The following is a 25,778-nucleotide window of genomic DNA, read 5'->3' as shown; positions in this document are numbered from 1 at the left end:
GAGACCCAAGTCCACCTGGGAGCCTCCTGGTGGCAGGGTAGGGTGCCTTGACCATGACCCTCTGTGCCTCTGGGTGCAGCTCCTGGGACACTTCATGGAGTCACAGAATCACTGGGTCTGTAGAGTTGGAAGGGACCCCCAAGGATCATCTAGTCCACCCCCATGCTGGTTTGCAGGGAATATTTCCTCTTAGGAATTGGCAGGCCCCAGTGCCAAAAGGGTGGGTGGGGCCTTAACAGGACAAGAGGGCCTTCTTGGTGGTGGTGCCCACCCTGTGGAACGCCCTCCCATCAGATGTCAAGGAAATAAGCAGCTATCCTATTTTTAAAGGACATCTGAAGGCAGATGTTTAGGGAAGTTTTTAATGTCTGGTGTTTTATTGTGCTTTTACTTCTGTTGGGAGCCACCCAGTGTGGCTGGGGAAACTCAGCCAGATGGGCAGAGTATAAATAATAAATTATTATTATTATTATTATTATTATTATTATTATTATTATTATTATTATTATTATTATTGAGATGACATCACAGAGCTCTGTGACATTACCCTGGAAACGGTGGTGTCACACAGTAGGAGCACAGCATGGCTCCCCAGTTAGGGCTTTCCTCCTCCTCCTCCTCCTGCTGCTGCTGCTGCTGCATTTTGTAGGTAAGTTGGGCTACTTGCTTCTTGCTCAACTTGCCTCTTCCTGGAGGAAACTTCTGTCCTGAGCTGTTACCCACCACAGCTAGACTGAGCGGCTCCCCATGGGGAAGAGGCCAGGCCCCCCAGGGGTGGGTGCTGGGTGGCAAGCATCAAGGCAGGGCCACCCCTCCCTCCATGTCCAGCCTAGTGGGTGCCAGAGACCAAACCCAGCAAGGAAATAATAACCTCCCCCTTGCCTGGCAGGGGGTGAGAGGGGCTGCACAGAAGGGGGCAGGAGTCGGGGCCAGCCATATATGTGCCCCCCTTCTGCTTTCCCCAGGGGCACAGGAAACTACCAGTGCAGACCACTGGGTCCAGCTAGCTCCATGTTGTCTTCACTGACTGGCAGCAATGGTGCCCCAAGATTTTAGGCAGGGGACTTTCCCAGCCGCCCCTGGAGATGCTGCCAGGGACTGAGCACAGAACCTTCTGCATACCAAGCAGGTGCTCTGCGCCACTGACCTCAGACCACCTCCCCAAGCAGAGAGGATGTTGCGCCTGATCCAGCGAGGAATGGGGCTCAAGTGGTGGAGACAGCTGTGGGCCAAATCCAGCCTCAGGTATGCCTGGCACAGCAGAAACAAAGGCAGGGGGGCAGAAGTCACTGCAGGATGGTGGAGGTGGAGGGGGGCTCTGGGCCATGTGCTGTGGGGGAGGGACCTGGCACAGGAGCTGCTGGTCTTGGCAGGGCACCACAGAGTGTATTATGGGATGACCAGCCTCCTATAACCATCATGCTTGAGTCTGATGAATGCATGAAGGGGTTAATGCCATAGAGTCCGCTGTCCTGCCAGGCTTAGCTAGCTCACTCTCCTCACCTTGGCAGGAGCTACTCAAGTCTATTGTTGTGCCTCAGTCTACCTGAGAGGTTCAGTGGGTCAAGAGGTCTGAGCTGGCTGCTGCATCTCATTGGCTTCATGGGGGGCAGGGGCTGCCTACCACACAGGCTTGCGGGGGGGGTGTCCTCAGTGATTTCCTGCCCCCCATGTTTCCTGCCCTTCCTCTTCCAGGCTGCTGCCTCCCTCCTATGTTGTGCCTGACCAGAAACTGAGCTATTCCAGCCATGCCAACAAGGTGAATGGGGGCTGTTGTCACTCAGCCCTGCTTTGCGTTGCCCCCGCCCTGCGTGAGGCTGCCTGGGACTCCTTTTGGCTGCCCCCACCCTGAGAGAAGGCACGCTGGGCAAACAGCGGGGGCAGGTGCTTTGGCAGGAGGTGGGAAGCGGGTTCAAGGCGGCCTTGAAGCTCAGAAGGGGACCACTGAGATGAAAAAGCATCCCCTCCGCAAGATGGAGGGAGAGGGGAGGGGTCCTGCACCCACTGGAAGCTGCCTGGGCATGAGCTGTGTTGTGCCACCGCCAGCCCCCCCCCCCAACAGGAAGCATCGCCTTTTCTTTCAGGAATCAACATCCTTTGTCACAAACATATTCAACGGGCACCTGGCCCCCGAGAATGTCTTCCCCTTCCCTTCAGGTAGGCAGCGGGAGCCCCTCAGCCAGCGGGGGTCTCTGAGGGGTGGGGTGAGGGGTTTGATCCTCCTGCTGACCCACCAGCCTTTCTGACCCTCCAGTTCTCTCCCCGGAGCAAGCGCAGTCCCTGCAGGCCATGGTGGATCCCTGCACCCGCTTCTTTGAGGTGAGTGAGGGTGAGGAGGCCGGAGGTTCCATTTTGCCAAGTTAAGCCAGCGTCCGTCTTTGGGTGCCCTGGGCAGCTGTGCGTAGCAAGATTGGGTGGGCATCTGAGAGGGCACATCTGGGCACCTGCCCTGGAACCCTGGAGGGAAGCGTATAAAGCTGGAAAAACATTGCTCAGACATGCAAAATCTGGCAAAAGTATCATTTCTCACCTTTTCAGATTTCACTTTTGAAATTCTTTTAAAAACAATACCTAATTCGTCCGTCTTGGGTGTTGAGTGATTTGCCCCTTAGATCCTTGACTCCAAATGTATCCACAGCTATTAAGTTGGAAAGACCCTTCGGATCAGAAGACAACTCTCTCTCTTCCCCTTTTTCTTTTTGGCAAACCAGTCCTAGAAGGAGGCCTCTTGCTTTAGGCCAAATCTTCCCTGGAACTCCCTGCCACAGGAAAGTGGCCTTAGGGGAGGGTCTATGTCCTTTGCTGTGTTCTTTCCAAACTGTGGGCAGGAAGTGAACGACCCAGCTGCCAACGAGGAACTGGAGAGCATCCAGGAGGAGACCCTGGCTGGCCTCAAGGACATGGGCTGCTTTGGCCTCCAGGTGCCCGAGGAGCTGGGGGGCATCGGGCTCACCAACACGCAGGTGAGAGGGACTGATGGGGGGGGTCCAGTGGGACTCTGGGGAGGAGGAGGAGGCAGAGAAGGGGCCAGAATTCCCCATTTGTGCAGCCCCTGCCCATGCAGAGATGTGGGAGCATGTGTGGGTGGCACTGATGCTCCAGGTGTGATGGGCCAAGGGGAACTCATCTCCCTGGGGAGACCCCTCCTCCATCTTTGCCTTGTGGGGCTGGGTGAATCAATGGCTGCCTGCCCCGCGTGATGCCAACCTCAGAGCAATTCACCCCCCAGTATGCCCGCATGGTGGAGGTGGTCGGGATGCATGACCTCGGGGTGGGCATCGCCCTGGGTGCCCACCAGTCCATCGGCTTCAAGGGGATCCTGCTCTTTGGCACAAAAAGCCAGAAGGAGAAATACCTGCCCAAGTTGGCAACTGGTAAGACAACCCCCCTCCCCGAAATGAGACCTGCCGGGACGGCGAGGGCAGCAGCGCCGTCGGAAGCCCAAACCAGGCAGGGGACGCGGGCGGGTCTCCTTCCAAGCAGCCGCAGGGGTGAGAGGCCAGCCTAGCCGTCGTCCAGAGGCCCGGGGACGGCGGCGCCCAACCTCGGAGGGGCGCTGGCTGCCTCTGAGAGTCCCGGGAGCCCGCCGGCCGGGGCGCCCCGTCGAATGAGCGGCTCGTCTCTCCCTGCGCCAGGCGAGGTTCACGCGGCCTTCTGCCTGACGGAGCCGTCGAGCGGGTCGGACGCCGCCTCCATCCAGACGACGGCGGAGCTCAGTCCCTGCGAGCGCTATTACACCCTCAATGGGGGCAAGATCTGGATCAGGTGAGGGACAGATCCGGATCAGGACGACCCCCCCCCCGTGGCCCGGCGGGCTTCCCCGCGCCCTCGCTGACTCCTCCCGGTTCCAGCAACGGCGGCACCGCCGAGATCTTCACGGTCTTCGCCAAGACGCGCGTCAAGGACGTGACGACGGGCGAGGAGAAGGACAAGATCTCGGCCTTCATCGTCGAGAGGGCCTTCAAGGGCGTCACCAGGTGAGCCCCGCGGGGGGAGAGGAGCACAGGGAGATGCCTGGACCACGAGGAGGGAACAGCCTCGGGACGCGGGCAGAGTGCGCCTCCCTCGCCCCTGGGTCGTGTTGGAGCCTAAAGGGACGCGGCTGGTTGCGCCGTCGGCTGCGCGGGGACGGGGGGGGGGGGGAGCCGAACGCGCCGCGCCGCCCTGCGCCTCCGAGTCCTGAGCCCCGCTCTCCCTCTCAGCGGCCCCCCGGAGCAGAAGATGGGCATCAAGTGCTCCAACACGGCCGAGGTGCACTTCGAGGGCGTGCAGGTGCCGGCGGAGAACCTGCTGGGCGGCCTGGGGCGCGGCTTCCAGGTGGCCATGCACATCCTCAACAACGGCCGCTTCGGGATGGCGTCGGCGCTGGCCGGCACCATGCGCGGCGTCCTCCGCAAGGCGGTGAGCGGGGCTGCCGTCGGGGGGCCGGAGCGAGGGAGGGAGCCGCCCGCGCCCGCGCTGAGGCCCGGCCCTGACCCGCCCGCAGGTGGAGCACGCGGCCAACCGGCGCCAGTTCGGGAGCGCCCTGAGCCACTTTGGCACCATCCAGGAGAAGCTGGCGCGCATGGCGATGCTGCTCTACGTGACGGAGGTGAGCCGGGAGGCGTCGGGGCCGGCGCCTGAGGACAGGCTCTGGGGGGCGGGAAGAGGCGGCTGCGCCTTGGGGGGATTCCTGGGAGCCCTTGCACCGCCGCGTGCCCAGCGGTGCCTTTGCCCGCCCCTTCCAGGCCATGGCTTACGTGCTGAGTGCCAACATGGACATGAAGGTGCCCGACTACCGCCTGGAGGCCGCCATCAGCAAGATCTTCGCCTCAGTGAGTGGATGGGGGGGGGGTCCACTGGTGGAGGAATGGGAGTGCGGAGGGAGAGGACCACCCCCGGGGGCACCACTATTCCAGTAGGGTGCCCTCATGGTGCCCCCCCCGGGATGCGCACCACGCCCCTGCCTGCTCTCCACCCCGTAGCGGAGGATGCAGCTTCGCCACTGGGGGGGGGGGGTTGGTGGGTGACATGTCTCCCCAAGGAAGCCAGGCCGGCTCTCCCAAATCTCCATCCCTCAGCCCACCCCGTCTGCTAGGCAGAAACAGATTGGCCTCGTAGGGGGTGGGGCACGAGGGGGGGGGCTGGGGGACCCTCTTGAGCGCTTGAGGAGGCACTCCTTGACTCTCAATTCCTGGCCTGTCGCCTTTGCTTGCCCCTTCCCTGGCCTGTTGGAAGGGCTGCATCCTCCTGACCCGTTCCCTGCTGGCCTCCTGCTTCCGGCCCCAGAGGGGGCACCAGTCTGGCCAGCAAGGCCTTTGGGGTGGTGGCCCCAGATCAGCTGAGGCTGCCCTTGCTGCCTTGGGCTGTTTCTGTCCCCAGGAGGCAGCCTGGACAGTGACCGATGAAGCCATCCAGATCCTGGGCGGGATGGGCTACATGAAGGTCAGTGCTCCTGCCTGGGTTGCAGAGGGCGGGGTGGGGGGCTTGTGGGGCGGCTCCTGTTGGCCCCAACTGGGCAAGAGCCTCAGGCCAGTGGAGGTGACATTGCTTCCTTTGGCCAGGAGACAGGAGTGGAGAAAGTCCTGCGAGACGTGAGGATCTTCCGCATCTTTGAGGGCACCAACGACATCCTCCGTCTGTTTGTGGCGCTGGGGGGCATGAAGGTGAGCCCCCCCCGGCCTTTGACCAGGGCTGCCCTCCCACTGGCTCTGCGCAGGAAGGCTGCCCTGCCTTCTGGCCCACCTGCCTTGACATCTCCTTGGCCTTCTCAGAATTCACTCAGCCTCTCCTTGGCTGCCACAAACATCAATCAAAGCCCTCAAGACCCACCACTAGATGGCACTTGGAGCACAAGAAGCTGCCTTCCTGGGGTCCATCTAGATTAGCACTTCCTACACTGACTGGCAGGGACGCGGGTGGTGCTGTGGGTTAAACCACTGAGCCTAGGACTTGCCAATCAGAAGGTCGGCGTTTGAATCCCCGCGACGGGGTGAGCTCCCGTTGCTCGGTCCCTGCTCCTGCCAACCTAGCAGTTTGAAAGCACGTCAAAATGCAAGTAGATCAATAGGTACTGCTCCGGTGGGAAGGTAAACGGCGTTTCTGTGCGCGGCTCTGGTTCGCCAGCAGCAGCTTAGTCATGCTGGCCACATGACCCGGAAGCTGTACACCGGCTCCCTCGGCCAGTAAAGCGAGATGAGCGCCGCAACCCCAGAGTCGGTCATGACTGGACCTAATGGGCAGGGGTCCCTTTACCTTACACTGACTGGCAGCAGTGGCTCGCCAGGATCCGAGGCAGGGGACACTCCCAACCATACCTGGAAATGCTGCCATGGCGGATGGAACCCGGGACTTTCAGAGCAAAGGGGGTGCTCTGCCCCCTGAGCCAGGGTCTTCTGCCTGCCTGCTGCTGGTGGCTCCCACCCTGTGGAGACTGGGAGAAAGCAGTCAGAGGCCCCCCAGGAGTGAACCAGGAGCCCAGGCAGATGTCCTGGACAGTTGTCCTTTTGCCAGCACCATATTCAGCCTGTTAGATGGCACACCAACCCCATGAGGTCGGCTGCCATTAGTTTTGTTTTCTAGTGGAGGCTGAGAAGCCCAAAGGAGTTCATGGCAGAGCTTTCTCCCTGAGTCAGGCCAGAATCTCTCTGGCAACCCTCCCTTGCTGGGCTGCCCCTTCTTCCATGGCTTGTCCGTGGGTCCTTTGCGGGCAGGAACCTTAGAGGAAGTTCCCCAGTTCATGGGCTGGAGCTGCCCTCTGCTCTGCTCCAGGTTGACCCAAGACTCTGGGGGAAACCGGAGGGATGGGGTGGGGTGCCCCACTCCCATCTCTTTTGCAGAAACAGCCTTGGGGCTGAACCTCCTTTGAGCAGGGCGACTCTTTCTCCCCATAGCATGCTGGAGAGGAGCTGCAGCGCCTGCAGAAGTCCCTCTCCAATCCGGTGGGGAAGGTGGAAGCCCTCTGCAAGGAGATCGTCATGAGAGCCAAGCGGTGAGGAGCATGTCTGGGGCTATTTGGGGGGCTGTGAGCCTGGGGTGTTCCTCTGGTCTGAGGGGGAGTGGGTGGAACTGTGGTCTAAACCACAGAGCCTCTTGGGCTTGCCAATTGGAAGGTCGGTGGTTTGAATCCACACAACGGCATGAGCTCCTGTTGCTTAGTCCCAGCTCCTGCCAACCTAGCAGTTCAAAAGCATGAAGTGCAAGTAGATAAACAGACTGGAGCTTTTACCGTTTTTTACCCTCTGGTCTGATGCAACAGCCAGGAGTGACAGCCCACAGACTCCCTGGTTTGCTCTCCATCATCCTTCTGATTTCTATCTTGACTGTCCAACTGACAGTTCTGTTCCAAGTTCTGCACATCTCCTTTCCTGTCTCCTTCCACTGCAGGAAAGTTGGGCTTCCCAGTGGCCTCTCTCTGCAGGGCGATGTTCACCCAGACCTGGAGGACTGCGCGACTCTGGTGAGACATCATGGTGGGATAAAAAGGGGTTTGGAGCACAGCTGTGATTGGAGCCATGTGCTGGCAAGGAAGCAAACCTTGGAGAGGTACAGAGCTATGTACACAAATAATCTTTGTGTGTAGACACTTGTTACATTGCCAGCAAAAACTGCTCCCCTCAAAAGCATCAAGCATTTGAGCCTATCCTGAGATGCTGTTGCAACTTTAGCTCCTCTTTCCATTGTGCCAGTGAAGAGGACACCCCAAGGCGGGTAAGCTTTTTGGCTCAATGGCCCACAGGATCTGGATCAGCCTCAAGGGCCAGATTTGACATGTGGTTGGGGCTGCCTTAAAGCTCTTTGCAAAAGCACTCTTTGGAACAGCTTTGGGCACTTCCTCTAAGTGGACAGGGATGTGATGGTGATGGTGGGGGTCTATGTGGCAGATAGCAGAACGAAGCCTGTAAGATACAGGCTGCTCTTCCTGCTTCTGCCCCTGATTGTTTAAGAAGGACAGCGCTGCTTCAGAGAGTGCTTTTGCAAAGGGTTTTAACTCCTGCCTATCAGCTGATAGGGACGCGGGTGGCGCTGTGGGTTAAACCACAGAGCCTAGGACTTGCCAATCAGAAGGTCGGCAGTTCAAATTCCCGCAATGGGGTGAGCTCCCGTTGCTCGGTCCCTGCTCCTGCCAACCTAGTAGTTCGAAAGCACGTCAAAGTGCAAGTAGATAAATAGGTACCGCTCCGGCAGGAAGGTAAACGGCGTTTCTGTGCGCTGCTCTGGTTCGCCAGAAGCGGCTTACTCATGCTGGCCACATGACCCAGAAGCTGTATGCCGGCTCCCTCGGTCAATAAAGTGAGATGAGCGCCGCAACCCCAGAGTTGGTCACAACTGGACCTAACGGTCAGGGGTCCCTTTACCTTTACCTTATCAGCTGATGAGCAGGAATTGAATCCTGTTGCCTTGGCTGCGTGATCCAGTTTCCTGTCCTCACAACACAGCTGATGTTCCCGGTGACATCAGCTGATGGGCAGGTAGGCCTGGCTTGAGAGAAATGTGGGTCAAATGAGACCCCTTGGCAGGATGAAGTGGGCCCATGGATTGAAGATTCCCCACCCCTGTCCTACGTTGGTGTCTGCATGGGGTGTTCTTCCAGAGCAGGGTGCCAGAGCCCCCTCGACACTTGTTCCCAGGTGGTGCCTGGAAGGGCCAGCTCCTCTCACTCCAGAGGGTCCTGAAGTGCCGGCTGCCTGAGAGGTGGATGTTGTCCCCCGGGGGGGGGGGGGGGCTGAGGCTCCTGACCCTCAGGAGCATCACTTTCCATCTGGTTCTTCCGCCTGGTCTTTCCGAGATGCCATCTCTGCGCCTGTAGGTACTGTAAATATGCAAAGAGCGGCTGATGGAGAAACAGGCTGTGGGAGGGGCCTGTAAAGGAAGAGCTGCTGGCCCCATCACAACTATTTTCATGCTGGGGGGCGGAGGGGTGTGGGCATGCCAGGCTAGCCCTGCCCTTTGCCCTTCCTCCGTCCAGGTCACCAAGGCCATTGATCTGTTTGGTGAAGCGGTTGAGAGTCTGCTGCTGAAATACGGAGCTGCAGTGGCAGGTACCCCCCCTGCCCCCCAACAAAAAGCAGGCCCTGCTTTGCACCTCGAGCCCCTCCCTGGATCAGGAGCCATGGGGAGCAGGGCCTGACCAGGCAGGGGAGAGACCCCAGCCTGACTTTCTGAGGTGGGGCATGGAGGCCTCTTGTCAGGCCCCACAACTTTCTGTGGGTGTTCTTGGGAAGGGCTCTTGGGGGGCCACACAGTGGGGCAGGTCCAGTGTCTGCTGTGTTATGGGGTCGAGGGAGGGGGATAATCCAAGTCTGCCTGCAAAAGCAAACTCATCTCCTTAGCAATTTCTGGAGTGAGAAGCAGAAGCCAGGCCAGCTGCCCCAAATCTTGCCTGACGCCTCCTCTCCCCCAATTCCTCCATCAGACCAGCAGTTCCACCTGAAGCGTGTGGCAGACTCTGCCATCGACATCTACGCCATGGCTGTGGCTCTCTCCAGGTAGGGAGTCTGCCTTTGCAGGGCGAGAGCAAAGGGGCCCACGGTTTGCCCCCTGGCTCTGCAAGCTTAGGGGCCTGACCCCTGGGGGGGGGGGCCTGTGTCGGGCTCTGGGCTCCCCTCCTGTGGGCTCTGGCCTTCCCTCGCTCCCTCTTTCTTCCTGCAGGGCCAGCCGCTCTCTTTTGCTGAAGCAGCCGGCAGCGCAGCACGAGGAGCTCTTGTGTCGGACGTGGTGCCATGAGGCAAGGGGTGGGGTGGGAGGAGGACCCCCGTAGCCCCTTCCTCGGCTTGGGCTCAGCCATGTCCTCCCTCTGGGCCCCTCTCTCCCCTTGGCTCTGCCTTGGCCCCACGGAGCTTCTCCCCCTGGCAGCCCCTCCCCCAGCCCCCGTTTCCTGCCGGGTGATCCATTCTTCCTCCTCCTCCTCCTCCCAGTCCTCAGGCGGGAGCTGAGCCTTGCAGGATGTAACCAGGTGTGAAATGCTTCTCTCCTCAATTAGCCATAATTGCAGGGAGTTATGTGGGCCTCTGGCCAGAGCACCTGGCTGTGGCTCTTTGAAGCTTACGCCGGCCTGGAGGAAGCCTCACTGGTGATGGGTCTCCCCCGGGGCCAAGAACAAGGTGGCTCACAGGGTGCCAGCCCCGTGCCAGCTCTTGCCCAGGCTGGGCAGCTGTGCCCTGGAAGGACCCCGAGCTTCCCTCCCTTGCCAGCTTTTCCCTGTGGGCCTGGCAATGCCCTGGGAGCCTGTAGCTGCTGCTGCTCTGTGTCGGGTGGCCGTGACGGGTCTCCCGCGTGGGTGGGTGACGCTCCTCCTGTGTCCCGCAGGCCTTCCAGCGCGTCCGCCAGGCTCTGCGGGAAGCCAATTCACTGGCCTGGGAGGAGTCCTTTGCCAGCATGAAGCTGATCTCTGATGCCCTGGTGAAGAATGGAGGTGTTGTAGCTGCTCACCCGCTCGGCTTCTGAGATCCTGGGGGGCTTTCCGTCAGGGACTGGAAGGAGCTTGGCCTCTATTAAAGCTGATTTAAAGCCAGCTGCCTCCGTTTCCCTGCTGCTCTGGTGGTCTGCCCTGGTCTGGCACAGGCAGCTTCTGGTGCACCTAGCTCTGGGGTCTGGCTGGCTCCCCTCCTCTCCCGCTTTGGACAAGCACTCCTGACATCTTCAGCAGAGGCTGGATGGCCACCCGCCTGGGATGCTTCAGTTGAAATCCCTACATTGCCGGGGGTTGGGCTGGATGACCCTTGGGGTCCCTTCAAACTCTACAGTTCTAGGATTCTAAGACGGCCATTCAGCCTCTGCTTAAAACCTCCAACAAAGGGCAGCCCAGAACTTTAAGTCTGGAGCATTCTCCGCAGGGCGGCCTCATTGGCCCACCTTGCTTCAGTCGGCCTTTCTGGTGTTTATTGGCTGCGTCCGTTTTCATGCATCTGCTGTAAATCTTCTTTGCTGCCCTGAGAAGTGATGGAGACCCCTCTTGCCTGCCCCAGTTCCTCGCTCTAGGGCAGGGGGTGACTTATTGGGAGTCAAGTGAGGCTGCACAGTGATCTTACTCTAGGGCTGCCATATTCTGGGGATCAAAAATGCAGACCCCCCCACAACTCCCTCGCTCGCCCCCTCCCTCGCCCGCCTGCTCCCCCCTTCTTCCCTCCCCTTCTTCCCTTTGCTGTCCTTGGCCTCCTGCTCACAATGGGAGGCTGAGCGGCCCTGAGAAGGTCAGGCAAGGCCAGGCGACTGGGGAGACCGGCAAGGGGCCTGGCATGGCCCCTGCCAGGCCGCTCCAGGCCACTCGATGCCTGCTCCCTGTTCTGGGACACAGTGCATTAAAAAATAGTGAAAGAAGCAAAAAGAAAAAGAAAAACCTCCAAAACCTGGACATTTAATCCAAAATGCAAAAATCTTCCCAGATGGAGGTGCTGGCCCCCCAAAACTGGACTTGTCCGGGAAATCCCTGATGTATGCCCCCCCCTCCGTCTTACTCAAGGGGATCCTCTTCAGCCCCTGAGGTCTCCAAATGTCACATTCCTCCTAAAGGGTCTGTGGAACTGGAGGCCTCATCCTGCCTGGTGCTCTTGCTGAGTGTCCTGGACCCCAAGGGGCGAGGAGCAGATTTGCTTGTTGAACCACAAGCCAGTAGGGATCTTCAGGCAGCGGGGGGGGGGGGGCTTTGATGCCACGAGGCGTTTGGCATCAGCGCAAATGACCTGTGGCTCCTCTGTCCTTTGCCTGCCCCTTGGACAGTTGCACAGGCCTGTCCTGGAATGTGCAGCCGGAAGGAGATTCCCCCTCGGCAGCCGAGCGGAAGGAAGACAGCTGCCCGGGGCGGGGGGAGGGGGCGTTTGCCACACACAGTCAAGGGAAATTCCACTGCAAGACAAGAAGGTAAAGCATCTTGGGTCTGGTACTTGCCAGCACCACAAAAGCCTTCATCCAAGGCAGAGAACAATATTGGTCACCTTGGCTTTTATGTAGGATGACAAAGGCCCACAAACCACAAAGGACGTCCGGTCCCATCTCACCTGAGGTTGAGCCACCGGCTCCCTTGCAAGCATTTTGAAGGGACCTGATGGGCTTGAGGAGCAGCATGAAAAGTCCCCCCCCCAAAGGACACATTTATCTACAATTTACACATTCTACAGCATTATTACTCTTTTTTTGTTTAGTAAGTTTCTATACTGCCTTCACCCGAGGATCACAGGGCAATTTACAGTATATCTGTAATTTGATGTCTTAATGTATTATATATTTTGATGTTAGCCAGCCTGAGCCTGGTTCTGGCCAGAGAGGGTGGGATAATAATAATAATAATAATAATAATAATAATAATAATAATAATAATAATAATATCTACATTGTACATGTATAGATGCAAAGGTAGTATAGCTCTCTCCTCTCTCCTCTTCCTCTTCCTTGCCTTTCCACCGGACCAGGACAGGCCTTCCAAGTGAGGACTGTCCTCCATAAAGTAGGACACCTAGGAGTTGATCATTCAGCCAAGTGTGCCATGAGCCACCATTCATCTTCTGCAGCTGAGGAGTTGGGGCTGATTCTGATTCCAGAAATGCATTTGTCACTTCCTGTCCCTGGGACTCCGGTGGCTCTGATGTGCTCCTTGGAATGTCATGAATGGTTGTCACAACGGATGGCCATTAATTTTCCCAACACTTTTATCTGCCTGTTTCCACGTTGTTGCGAATTAAAATAAACTTCCATTAAGACATTAAAATGGGACGTTGTGTTTTCTATTTTTGTCCTGCATCGAGTTTTGACCAAATACGACGTACTCCCCTTGAAACATGCCTTCTAGTTATTGGATGTATTTACTTATACAATAAAATTATCACCCAGCAATTCCACGGAAGCATTCTTCCCTTCCTCTCCAGGGGGCAGAGAAAGAGCCTCTGCCTTGAGAGGGAGATCTCATTTTCATAGAATCCTAGATGGTTGAGTTAGAAGGGATTCCAAGAGTCGTCTAGTTTAACCCCCCTCAATGCAGGAATTTCAAGTAAAGCATCCATGCCAAATGACCTCCCAACCACTGCTTAAAATCCTCCCAAGAAGGAGAGAGTACAATGGAGTCCTGTTCCACAGTCGACAGCTCTTGCCACCAGAAAGTTCTTCCCATTGAGTCGGATTCTCCTTTCTTGTAAACTGAAGCCATTGGTTTGAGTCCTGCACTCCGGAGCAGGAGAAAACAAGCTTGCTCCTGGACATGCAAAAAGATACTATATATAACAAGCTGCAAAAAAGTTTTTAGAAATTATTTGTTAAAAGAAAAGCTTTCTTTTAGGCATAATAGATGTAAGTGTATTAAAGGATCAGAAATATCTCTTATGTATGCAACTACAGCAGCCCAAATGGTATATATGCTCAGAATTGGAAAGGAGGCACAATACCAACAAAGGAAGAATGGAAAAATATTTAAAAGATGGAAAAATCTTTCAAGAAGATTGAAAATGCTTTGTAGTTTATCTGCAAAATTACTGTAAGCATATTAAAAAGTTAACAGTAATAGAGTAAATTCAGCAGTAACAATTATTAGGCTATAAAACAAAGTGGAAATATTGGGAACAATTAGAATATGTAGTGGAAATGAAAATAAGGGGTGGAGGGAAGTCAAAACTAAATGTGTGTTTTGTATTTGGTTTATTGTTTTAATTGTATAATTATGAAAATGAAATTTAGAAAAAAGAAAACAAGCTTGCTCCCTCTTCCCTGTGACAGCCCTTGAGATATTTGAAGATGGCTCTCATATCTCCTCTCAGTCTCCTCTTTTCCAGGCTAAACATGCCCAGCTCCTTCAACCATTCTTCGTACGGCTTCATAAGACCCTTGATCATCTTGGTCGCCCTCCTCTGCACACGTTCCAGCTTATCAACATCCTTCTTAAATTGTGTGCCCAGAATTGGACACCGTATTCCAGGTGTGGTCTGACCAAGACAGAAGAGAGAGGGACTCTGACTTCACCCTGATCTGGACACTTGACTTCTGTTGATGCAGCTCTGTGAAGCTTGTGGTCCACCAAGACCCCTGGATCCTTTTCACATGCACTACTGGTAAGCCTGGTATCCCCCACTTCTTTTGAACCCCTGCCCTGCTTCCCTGATGTCTTCCACGACTCTTGTCCTGCTGATATTAGAACTCTGACATTAGAAGGACGGCAAAAGTGGGTGGGCCAGGGAAATGACCCCACACCTTTCCTTCCCTTCCTTCCCAATGGGAGGAAAATGATTTAAGGAATAAAAACAGGGAAAGTGTGGAGGAAGGAGAAAGCCCCCCCCTCACCGGGGTGGGGAGAGCCTAAGCTGGTCATTGGATGAGACGGATGAAAGGCCTTGGGGTTCCCCCACCCACTTGAGGATTGCATCCTGAACCTCCTTCCTGCCCCAAAGCCATCCAAGACGACGTGTATCTTCACGAAAAGCAGAAAAGGGGAAGGAAGAGCCAAACTTGTGCACAGCTGCAAGGGAGAGAAGGACCGGAAGGCATCTGGGCTGGAGGTGGGGATGGAGACACCTGTCCAGCTAGCTGACTCCTGCCAGGTGATGGGATCAGGTGACGATCTGAGCCTGCGAAGAATGAGGGTTGGAGGAAGAGGACTCACCTGTTCCTCTTCCCACTCCTGCGGCCTCTTACTCAAGGACACCGCAGCGGATTATATGGATGTTATTCAACTCTTGGGGCTGGTTGCTGCTGCAATATATAAATATATAAAAACAAAGAATGTGCTCTGCTCAAAATGCTAATGACTCTGAGCTAATTGGCAGGTGACACATTGCCTTGACTGTGTCAGGTGCCTGTCCGGACCTTGCAAGAGGAAAGACCTGGCCTGGGCTGGCCGGCAGCCCCCCTCCCAGTCCTGGGAAGGGGTATGAAGCCACAGCGGGGGGGGGGGGTGCCAATGTGAATAAAATATTGGGGTGGCCCAGCTAAGCCCCACCCCACATAATCAGTCACAAGATGTGGCACGCACACAGCATATGAAGGACAATGCCCACCAACTTTGTGGGCCCCAGCCCCTCAGATATTTTTTTTGGGGGGGGCTGAAGTTGGCTCCTATGGCTGGGTGGGAGCTGCCTGGCCACTGTGGGGAAAGGATGCTGGTCCAAATGGGCCCACTTGGGTCAGATCCCACAGCAGGAGCCCCAGGCTCTCCTTGTGCTCTGGCTGAATTGTGCAAGGGGTGAACATCCAGGTCAATGGAAGCAAGGACATCCCTTTTGCTTTGGACTTGTGCTGCTCTCAGGAAGGCAACAGGAGTCACACCCACAACAGACATTTAATGCGCATTGACAGCACTTCCCCAAAGAATCCTGGAACCCTCCTTTACCCCCCACAGAGGGCTGCAATGCCCAGTACCCTTAACAAACTACGGAGCCCAGGATTCTTAGGGGGAGGTCATGGGCTTTAACTGTGTGGCATGGATGTGATCTGGATTGTGTGTGTGTGTGTGTGTGTGTGTGTGTGTATGAGAGAGAAAGAGAGAGAGAGAGAGAGAGAGAGAGAGAGAGAGAGATATCAGGGTGGATGGACTCCAAAGCCACAGGGAGCCCTCTGTGCCCGCAATGCAGACTCTGCCCTTCAGAGGCTCAGGTTGCTGTTCTGGGGCAAGGCTGCCTTGGAGAGGTATTAATCCGCCCCCGGTTGGGAAGGGCTCCTTCACTCAACACCTAGTTAGACTAGGGAAGTCACTCCCACATGAGGCAGTGGTGGCCACCCAACTTGGACAGGAGGAGATGGCTCTCCATAGCTGCTGGCCAGCCTGGCTCTGCTCAGCCTCCACCGTCAGAGTCAGCAGCGCTTCTGAATCCCAGTTGCTGGAAGCTGCAGGAGGAGAAAGGGCTCTTGGGCTTGCAGGTTTCCCTTTGGGGCATCTGTTCATCCACTGTGCAAACAAGATGCTGGACGAGATGGGCCATTGGCCTGATCCAGGAAGCTCTTTTTAGGGCACTGGCATTGCCGGGGGGTGCAGGGGGGCAGCTGCCCCCCTAAATCACGTAAATAAATAAAAATACTTAACTAACTGACCAATAGCATTGCCGATAACTCGGTTCTTCCCTGCTAACAAAGCCTGCCTCCCCAAATAGGTTCTGGCTACGGCCATGTCTTAGGGCAACTTGCTTCCTGTCTGGTTGGAGCAGGTAGAGCTCAGGGGCCGTTCCCGAGCCAGGGCAAGCAGAGAGTAAAACAGGCTGGCTCGTGGGCCATGCTCCAGTACAAAAATACAAAAACCCTTAAACTCTTATCCAGCAATACCCTTATCCATTCTCTCTAGACCTACACTTACACATTCAACAGTCAAAACATATGACTTAACATAACCTCTCCACTGAGAATACTGAGCAGTTGGTACTGTATAAGGAGGTCTTGATTTTGATAAATACCATGGTCCAAGAAAGGGGTCCATGTTTCTTGGAAGGTGTCTCTATTTGTTATGCCTTTAATTGCCCTCCTGTCTCTGATGAGATGCTCAGACATTGCTGTATCCCAGATATATTTTATTTTCCCGTATGTTCAGGGATATTTCAGCCTGGTTCTTCCATTGCTGAGCTATCGCTAATCGAGCTGCGGTCAGTAAGAAGCTTATTAGTTCACTGTGGCACAGAGTGGAGCCTGAGTTTTTGTCCAATGTTAGGAGGGTTAAGGCAGGATTTGGAGAGAGGGGTTGGTCTGTAATTGTGGGTATAATGGAGAATACTCTATTCCAAAAGCTTTAAACATAAGGGCATTCCCACCAAACATGAATAAATGAACCAAGCTTTGCACAGCCCTTCTAACATAGAGGAGAAAGGGTGTGTGTGTTAATTTTAGCCAGCCTGACTGGCATCCAGTGCCACTGGCCTTGAATGAGGCCTCCTGTGAAGTGAGCAGAGATGGTTTTGAATGGGGAGTGGTCCAGAAACCCTTCCATTTGTGATCTTCAATTGGGTGGCCTAAATCTGCTTCCCATACAATTCAAAGCCCTCTAGCGTCCCCCGCTTCCTGATCTAACAGATTGCTGTATATTTGGGAAGCGTCACCCTTCAGGGCATAGGCTGGCCTTCTGCATAAGGATTCAAAGAAGGGAAGTGTGTCTCGGTCCTCTCCCTCGCACTCCAAACGCTGTGCAAAAGAATGAGCCTGAGCTACCTGAAACAGGTCGCGTGAGTGCCTTTTAATTTACCTCGCAGTTCCCCTTGCGAAATTGCTTTCCCTCTGGGAAGCAGGTCACAGATTGTGTAAATGCCGAGGAAGCTGGATGATCCAGGAACGGGACCAGCGGTGAAGGGTTTTTCTCCCTGTTCTCCACACCATCAGAACTGATCTAGTAAACGCATTGTCTGTCTTCCTTATCTCCTTCAAGGACCAAGGTAAGAAATGGTGGCCTCTCATTGAAGGTGTGGGAGGGGCGATCATGAGTTGGACCCCAGGGTTCTTCCCTTGGACAATGGGATCAAGGGTTTGATTTGAAAAGCAGCCTAGAATAACATTAAGTTAAGATGCATTCCCATCCCTCCTTTTGTTCTATGTCGGTAGAGAGTTTTGTTGCTTCTCCTAGTTTTTTTTGCTTTCTGACAGAAATGCATTGAATCTTTAGCTGAAAAGGGGGGATGGGAATAAGCAAACTTTTTAAAAATACAAGGACTTAGATTGGGGTCCATTTTCTGAAGCAACCACTGCCTGGTACTGAGAAGACCGCTGGTGGTGGTGGGGAGGAGCGGCAAGGGCATTGATGCCAAAGAGCCTGCCCTCTGGATGGCACCAGTTGCCGCCCTCCTTCCAGCAACAAAGGGATGAGTGAAAGGGGAGGAAGGTGTGGCTTGCCAGGGCAGGATCCTCAGCCCCAGAGAGGCTCATAAAAGGAGCTGCCCTTGCAGGGATCCTTTCCAGAGAGGCTGGAGAGCATCGGCTGCTGGTCTGCAGGAGGAGAGCTTTCAACAGGCAGGAGACACCACCTGAGCTCAGGTAGGCCAAGACCACGTCTCTTTGGGGTCTTCTTCGAAGGCTTGTGGAAGGCAGGCTCTCCATTCTGAGGGGGCTTCCTTCCCCCAGGCAAGGGGCAGGAGCCTGGAGGGGCTTGGAGTTGGGCTCCATTTTCATGCAAGCGTTGGCTCAAAGGGCTCAAAATCAAGCGTTGACCCTCCAGAATTACCAACAGGGATAAATGCTTGACCAGCAGCTGACCTTGCACCCCATCAATGGCCAAAGTTTGCTTGTTTATTACTATAATCTTTAGAATTTTTGTAAAATTATGGACAGAATTTCAACATTGCTCGCCTGAGGATTTGGTTACAATAAGAGGCTAAGCCTAAGTGATACTGAGTTTTTTAACAAAAAGGAAAGAGAAAACAAAAACCCAAAAGTACAAATGTAAGGAGCCACATTATGGAGTGGTTACAATACCATCAGTTACTTGAAATGTTTAGATTAAATAGCAAAAATTGTTTTTCCAACTAAAGCACACAATTCGAAAAAGAACTCCTACAAAACAAAGAGAAACTTTAGTCAAAAATGTATAATTTGTTATTAGACAGGGAACAAAAGACGAGCTTGTTAAAGCCTCACTGACACACCGGGCAATAGATATAGGACACAATATAGATTTTAACCTCTGGGAAATCCTCTGTTATTCTTTGAAGGAGAACTACCTGAAAATGATTCACAGATGGTATTTAACTCCAAGTAGGCTTGCTAAGATTTACAAGACAGAATCAGATTAGTGCTCGAAGTGTGAAGAGGTGGAGGAAATGTTTTTTCATATGTGGTAGACTTGTAAAAGGGTAAAAGAGTATTGGGAAATGATGCATAATGAATTGAAAAGAATGTTTTAAAAACCCCAGAATCCTTTCTGCTGGGGATAATTCAGACTGAAATTCCTAGGTGTCAAAAAAAGGTTATTTAGGGATGCTACTACTGCGGCCCGTGTTTTGTTAGTCCCCAAATGGAAAACGAGCAAGGTCCCAACCAAAGAAGAAAGGCAACTTAAGTGGACAGAATATGCACAATTCCCAGGCTTAACATATAGAATAAGAGAACGGGAAGAACATACATTTAAAGAAGACTGGAAAATGTTTATTGAATACATGGGAAATAATTGTATACCGCTGAAAATGCTGGCAGCAGTGTAAACAAGTTTTGATGGGTGCAATAATGGAATAACTGAATGGCATAGTTTTTGTAAAATATGCAGGGATTTAAGATATGTAAAATGAACCATGGAAAGAGAAGAAGGGAAGTCACTGATATCTAAGGATATTTTAAATTGCAAAACAGAAGATTTAATAGAAAATCTTATATGACAAGTACATCTCTAATAGACTGAAGACATAATAAAATTGTCACAACTTTACTTCTTTCATAAAATTTATACAATGCTTGACTATAAAAAGACAAACCTCTAAGTGGTTTACAAAAAGGACAAAACAGTAACAGTAGCAGTAAGAAAAATTAACAACAATAATTTCAGACTCCCCCCAAGTTAAAATAGAATAGGCAAAAACAGATTCCATCTTGCCTCAACATTCTAAGGTTGCCTCCCCCCCCCCCCGCCCAGTTCTGCCAACCCATCTTCTGCCTGAAGGGACTCGCAAGAGAGCCACTGTCTTCAGGGGAGACATCTCTGAACCCCCTTCCTGCCGCCATCCAGCAGAGACTCCCCAGAGGCAGAGGAGGCAGCTGGGCATGGCCTGCCCGGGGGGGGGGGGTGCCCACCCATGCCTCTGCCCCGGAACTGGCGTGTTCTTGAGATGGGCTGGCTGCTCCTGGGGAGGTAATGAGAGAGCCCAGAGCGGCTGCAGACCCATTTCCTCTGCCTGGAATCCACAAGAGGCTGCAAGTCTGTCCAACAAGGAGCACTTTGGGAAGGGATCCCCAAAGGCCATCTAGTCCAATGCCTGCAGTGCAGGAATCACAATGCTTTTCTCCCCCCCCCTTAATGTGGATGGGTGGGAGATAAACTTTCTCAAATGAAATAAAAAGTACATCTTTGGTGTAAGATTCTTTTCCAAAAAGTGATTCTTCCTGCCCTATTGGTGATGTTATTTCTGAGTGTGAGGGATGCCTTTCATTGCATGGCGCTGCTGGTCTCCCTCCATCCAGCAATATTTGCAGTTGCCCTGGGGGGTCTCGCTGGGTTTCCTGGCTGAGCTGGAGCTGTGAGCCAATCCATTGCCTTCTGGGCTTCTTGGGCTCCCCCCCCCCGCCTTCTCTCCTCGACAGGCAACTGGGGATGAAGTTTCACCCAAGGCCCCCTTGGCCATTTCTGAGCCTTGCTCAGTGATTGCCAGACTCATAGAATTGCAGAGTTGGAGGGGACCCCAGGGCCATCTAACCCCTCCCTGACCCTCGTGCTGTTTTTCCCTGCCAGGAAGGGAGCCTATTTCTGCTCCCGCCCATCGCCATGGCAGTCCACTGGGTGCTGCTCCCCTTCATCCTGGGACTCCTCGGCGGGACCCAGGGGCAAACCTTCCACATGGGGAGCTGCCCAGATCCTCCAGTCCAGGAGGGCTTTGACGTCAACAAGGTAGGAGCAAACCCGCCCTGACTCTGCCTTATTGCAGCCAAACTCAGCAGTCAGCTGGACCACCAGGTGGCGGGGGCAGCGGGGTGGGGTGGGGTTGAAGGTGGGGAGGGCATTGCCAAGGCTGGGCAGGGAAAGGCAGGGCAGAATGAGATTTCTTCAAGGCTACTCTGCGAGGAAGCCTGTTCCAGAGCGGTGCTTCAATCGCAGCCCCGCAGAAGAGGATGGGAAGAATATGAGTGACTCTCTTGTGTGTTCCCTCCCCTCTCTCAGTATCAGGGGATATGGTACGAGATCGAGAAGCTGCCATCCAGTTTTGAGAAAGGGAAATGTATCCAGGCACACTATGAGCTCAAGGAAAACGGGAAAGTGAGAGTGGTGAACAAAGAACTCCTGTAAGTATCTTTCTCCTCCTGCCTGGCAGGAGCTGGGGGTGAAACGTGGGTTCTTCTTCATGGTTTGGGGAGGGGGTGGCTGGGCAAGAGCTGGGGGGCTCCTGCTGGGCTCCTGGGTGGCCCTCCTGCCCCAAGACCTCCCTCTGGCTGCCCCGGCTGAGGGGTTTGCAGGCTTGCCTTTATCTAGGTGTTTTGGTGCCCCCTTCCAGGCCCAAAGACCCCCCCTGCAAGGACAGCTCACAAAGGGAGGCACAGAAGGTTTAAAACCTGCAAGATCAGGCCACCCAACAGCGGCAGTTTCAAATTATACATTTAGTTAAAACGAGAACAGGAATAGCTGCATCTCAGAGGCCTATTTTAAAAACACAGAGAGAGGGAACCAGGCACACAAAGCGCAGGAGGGAATTGCACAGGGAAGGAGCCACCGCCAAAAAGGCCCCGCCTGCCTCCCACCAAGCAGGCAGATCTGAAGGGGAGGCCTGTGAATGCCACTGGGGCACAAGGGGACTGCAGCCATGGTCCACTTTCTCCAGACACAGTGCAGATGTGTCCATGCTGTTCCGTGTTTTGCAAACGGTTTCTTGTCCTCCTCGAGCTGCTCTTTCACCTGCTGCACGTCTTGCTCTCCCTCCAGCTCTGACGGCTCCATCAACCAGATTGAGGGGGAAGCCTTCCAAAGAGACCACCATGAACCGGCGAAGCTGCAGGTCAAGTTTAGCTCGTGTAAGTAAGTGGGAGGCTCCTCTTCTTCCTCTGGAATAGCTGGTCCACCCTAGTCATGGAGGATGGAGCTTGCAAGGCCAACCGTGGAGGCAGAATGGAATCTGCCCCATTTCGGGGGTTTCTGCTGGCTACATTGTGGTTAGTAGTCATTGGCAATCCTCTTACTGCCCACTCCTCTTGGTGGACCATCCAAGTTGGTGGCCATCCCTGCCTCCTGCAGCAGCGAGTTCCATAGTTTAACCATGCACTGTGTGAAGAAATAGCTTCTTTTACCCGTTCTGGATCTTCCAACACACAGCTTCACTGGAGCACCTCTCTGCATTGACTTTCTCCACAATATTCCAAATTTGCCCCAAAGTTGTAACCATTCCTCACCAGGGGAGTTGCTTCAGCCCCTTGACAATTGCAGTGGCCCCTTCAGCTCCGCAGCGCCCTTTGTGTTGCAGTGCACAGTGTCTTCCAGCTGTGAGCATGCCATAGATTTGGACAAAGGCCTCACACTTACTGGCCATTTTCAGTCCCTTTATCAATGATCTGCTTCTTTGGCACAATGTGGCTTCTTTCTACCTGCCCTCTACCTGGCAAGGAAGCAGATGGAGGCCTCATTCATTAGAAACACACAAAGAGCCATTTCCTTGATTGCCGGCTGTGAGTTTTGCCACTTCATTCCCTGCTGCAAGGATACATCAATTTTAAAGGCTGCCTTTTGCATCGTGATACAATTCGGTGAAGTCTCTGCCCTCTGAGTCACCGGTGAATAGGCTCCTTATTCCTTTTGCATCGTGGGCTTCGTTCTTGCCCCGGACAAAAGGGAGGCCTTGTTGGGAAACGAAGGGATGCTGCCAGGCCACTCCTGCCCCTCCGTTTTCCTGCCGGCCAAGCCAGCCCCAGCTCTTCCAGCAGCTCTTTTGCTGATGGCAATTCCTGCTCCTTTCCCCTCCAGTCATGCCGGCAGCCCCCTACTGGGTCCTCTCCACAGACTACGAGAACTACACGCTGATCTACTCCTGCACGAATTTCCTCTGGCTCTTCCATGTGGATTACGCCTGGATCATGTCCAGAACCCGCCAGCTGCCCCCGGAGACTGTGGAGCACCTCAAGAGCACCCTGCATTCCTACAAGATCGACACGGCTCGCATGATGCCCACTGACCAGGAGAACTGCCCTTCGGACATGTAGGCTGCAGAGGCGCCAACCAGCCCTGGACTCTGCCTGCTCCTCCTCGCTAGCTACTGCTTTGTCTCGACCAGCACAGCCTTTGGGCTTGTGTAGTCTGCCAGGCCTCAGGCCACCGGGACGGGTGGGAAGGCCCTGCGCCTGCTGCCTTGTAGCACCCACCTGTCCTGGGGAGGACCTTGTTGTAGCGTCCTGCTGCCCCCTTCCGCACTGCTGTTTCCGGGGTTAAAATCTGTCTCAAGAGTAAAGTGGAGATCTCTGAGGAGGCTGCCACCTGACTGAGGCTGCCAGTTGCTTCCTGGAGGGTTGGGAACCTGGGACGACCACATTCCAAATTCTCTTGTGAGGAAACTTCAGTTTTTCTGCTTAGAATAAACTTGCCTAATCAAGCAACTTGCATCTGTACAGCTCCTGATTTTCCTTCATTTATTGTGTCTTGCTATGGTGCTGAAATTGCGGGGGGGGGGGGGCTTGGAGTGAGAACCCCTCACTCCTTTGGAACTTGCACCTCATAATTTCCAGAACCCCAAATGGTGTGTTTGTTTCCGACCTCCTTGCAGCCTCTTTGCCGGGGCTGTCAGAGGCTGAGCCAAAGGTGGGTGGTTGAGATGGGTGCTGAGGGTTGTTGTCAGTCCTGCTGAAAAGCCGTGTCTAGACCTCCTCACTGCCGTTTAGAGGCAAACCATCTGGGCCTCTGCTGAGATGTGCATTATCTGGCAGCCTGCCTGGTAAACTGACAGGCTGGGGGACCAAGAGGAGTAAATGTCGCAGAGACGGGGGCCCACTGAGTCCGCCAATTGCAGCCAGCTTCCCAAGTGGCCCTTCCACCTGCCCCTCCAGCTTTGCAAACATAGTCCCTGGTGCTGTGTTTTCTTGGCCAGGGCCTCTCTGGAGCTCCAGTGATAAACACAAGGCATACAAAATATGTAAAAACACCTCAACAATTGAAGCCTTACCTATTTGCAATTTATTTGCAGCTTAGGAGGGACCAGTTATGGTTGAGGTAGTTACAGGTGAGAAATAACGGCTGCCCTGAGGCCATCCAGTGAGAATCAGGCCTGAGTGGAGATGCGTCCCCCACCCCCGTCATAAGCCTCAGTCACATGCCAGAGTTCATGGCTAACGGCTGAATGTGAAGCCAGTGCAAGCAGCAAACCACAAGCCTCTGCTTGGCGTGGGGGCCACCCAGGAGACTGTGGTTTGCTTCACTCCAGACAAACCACCGTCTGAAACCTGAATCTCTGGGCCTGGCTTGCTTGAGAGCAGCCAGCTGGGGACCCCTCTCCCTCCCTCCTTCATTGCGCATTCCTAGAGATTGGTGCTCCCCATGGTTTCAGGGACGCAATACATGATCCTGCTCTCAATGCTCTTTACGCCTGCAAGAGTTTCTGGGCAGAGACGCTGCTTCGTTTCCTCCCAGCGGAGTGTCCTGCTCAATTCCTGTAACTTTTCATACTACAACTAAACAACTAAACTAAACTACTGTGCCACACAAACCTGCCTGTAGTTCCAGCACTCACGTCTGCCACACCAGCAATGGCTGCCGGTGCGGAAGCTGAGCTGAGCTTGAGGAAGAAGAGCTCATGGAACATTCACTGCCCCAAGAGTTTGTAAGTGGGACACTGGCCGCTTCCTCACCGCCCGGCTTCTCTAGGCAGCTGCTGGGTCTTTGAGCAAGAAAGCTGATCCACCGAGTGGGCCTGGAGCGCCACCCAGTGGCTTGCCAGGAGCCAAGCACCTGGTGCTCCAGAGCCCTTCAAGAGAGTCGGAGCAGGGTCCGCAGGGCTGTGTGGAATCAGGACTCCTGCCTCTGGCCTCCTCTGGGTTGCTTATTCTCTAAATAATAGCTGGCTGAGCTCTGACACCACTCAGGGCCAAAGCCCTTCCATGCTGGCTCACATAGAAAGTCAAAATGCAAAATGCTAATAAAATTAACTTATTAAGACTATAAAAATAAAGCAGGAAGCTGTAAACATTCTGGCACATCTCCCCATGAGCTTTTTCTCATCTGCATATATTTGCCTCAGCTAACTTATGCCACAAGCAGCAAATGAGGGCCCAAAACTAAGGAGAACAGCAATATTTTAGAAACCTGATGGTTCGATTTCCATATGGCCATACAGTATTTTTGAAGCAGGGAGCAAATGGCTTTTAGGTGAAGCACATGTGTGCCATAGCAGGAATAGTCGGAGGAGAGAGGGGGAGGGATTCCTTCCTGTGTGAGAGAGGAGAAATACTTCCTAAATGATATGCAGTTGCCACCTGCCATTTTTCTAAGGACCAGCATTCCAAGCAATGCACACACACACACACACACACACACACTTCTGGGTCCTACTCCAGATCCAGCCCTGAGCTCCCCGCAAACTCCCAGCTGCTCAGAGACAACCTTGGCTCAGATCTGGCCACCAGTTATGAAAGAATCCCGTTTTCCACAGACCACCAACAGCCATCTTGGTCCCTCTAAATATTTTGACCTTTCCGCAGCTGGTGTTCAGATGGATAACTACAGTGACATGCGCTTAGCTCAGCATCATGCAGGGACAAATGCCATGGCTTCCTCTGGGAGTCAGCGAGACTCACACTAACCTGCCTTTATCCCCCTTGGGTCTTCCTCAGTTGCGGGTGGGGGCGGCAGTCTGGTGCCACCCCTGGGGATTCTGTGTTAGCCCTCCTGGCTGCGTGTCTGCCAAGTGCCATCCCACAGCACTGTACCTTTCCCAATCCAACAGGAACACCTCGCCCTCACTCAACCGCAACACCTGCCTTGGGGAACCTGCTCCCACACACCCTGACTCTCTCCCAGGTGACGGAAGGGAAGCCACTGCCTGCTTGCCCACTCACCCTGATGCTGCGTGACGGATGTGCACAGGGCTGGCCCATCCATGAGGCAGACTGAGGCAGCCACCTCAGGTGGCAGAATCTATGGGGTGCCTCCATGGATGCCCTCTACCACCACCCTTGCGACTGGAAGGGTGGCTGGTTGCGGTGGCTTCCGGACTCGGGTGAGGCCTCTGCCCAATCTTGTG

At 54.2% G+C, this 25,778-nt stretch overlaps 2 protein-coding genes across 9 annotated transcripts; both read left to right on the top strand.

Annotated features, from left to right (window-relative positions):
• Positions 1 to 557: 557 nt before the first annotated feature.
• Positions 558 to 10,492, top strand: LOC309342939 (very long-chain specific acyl-CoA dehydrogenase, mitochondrial-like). 8 transcript variants are annotated; one of them, XM_081863926.1, is made up of 20 exons: positions 581 to 649; positions 1,170 to 1,245; positions 1,696 to 1,759; positions 2,085 to 2,157; positions 2,255 to 2,319; positions 2,829 to 2,963; positions 3,230 to 3,374; positions 3,636 to 3,765; positions 3,852 to 3,977; positions 4,203 to 4,401; positions 4,487 to 4,591; positions 4,728 to 4,814; positions 5,362 to 5,424; positions 5,544 to 5,645; positions 6,873 to 6,970; positions 7,366 to 7,438; positions 8,948 to 9,020; positions 9,395 to 9,467; positions 9,631 to 9,706; positions 10,288 to 10,492. In XM_081863926.1, exons 2-20 carry the CDS (start codon positions 1,175 to 1,177, stop codon positions 10,423 to 10,425), a joined length of 1,896 nt encoding a protein of 631 aa, XP_081720052.1. In that variant the 5' UTR covers positions 581 to 649; positions 1,170 to 1,174; the 3' UTR covers positions 10,426 to 10,492. The 8 variants fall into 8 exon arrangements, 5 of the variants coding, with proteins under 5 accessions (XP_081720055.1, XP_081720052.1, XP_081720051.1 ...); XM_081863925.1 differs by having other exon boundaries at positions 586 to 649; positions 1,167 to 1,245; XR_014157037.1 differs by lacking the exon at positions 581 to 649 and having other exon boundaries at positions 1,133 to 1,245; positions 9,631 to 9,934.
• A 7,302-nt stretch (positions 10,493 to 17,794) lies between these two features.
• On the top strand, positions 17,795 to 23,151 carry APOD (apolipoprotein D). The gene is made up of 5 exons (XM_081862875.1): positions 17,795 to 17,901; positions 20,303 to 20,458; positions 20,729 to 20,850; positions 21,485 to 21,573; positions 22,517 to 23,151. Exons 2-5 carry the CDS (start codon positions 20,336 to 20,338, stop codon positions 22,750 to 22,752), a joined length of 570 nt encoding a protein of 189 aa, XP_081719001.1. The 5' UTR covers positions 17,795 to 17,901; positions 20,303 to 20,335; the 3' UTR covers positions 22,753 to 23,151.
• The last annotated feature ends 2,627 nt before the right edge of the window (positions 23,152 to 25,778 follow it).

The sequence above is a fragment of the Podarcis erhardii genome (genome assembly GCF_964252035.2).
Source record: "Podarcis erhardii genome assembly, chromosome: 5".
NCBI classification, from domain to species: Eukaryota; Metazoa; Chordata; class Lepidosauria; order Squamata; family Lacertidae; genus Podarcis; species Podarcis erhardii.
This window is presented reverse-complemented; position numbering and strand designations above follow the sequence as displayed.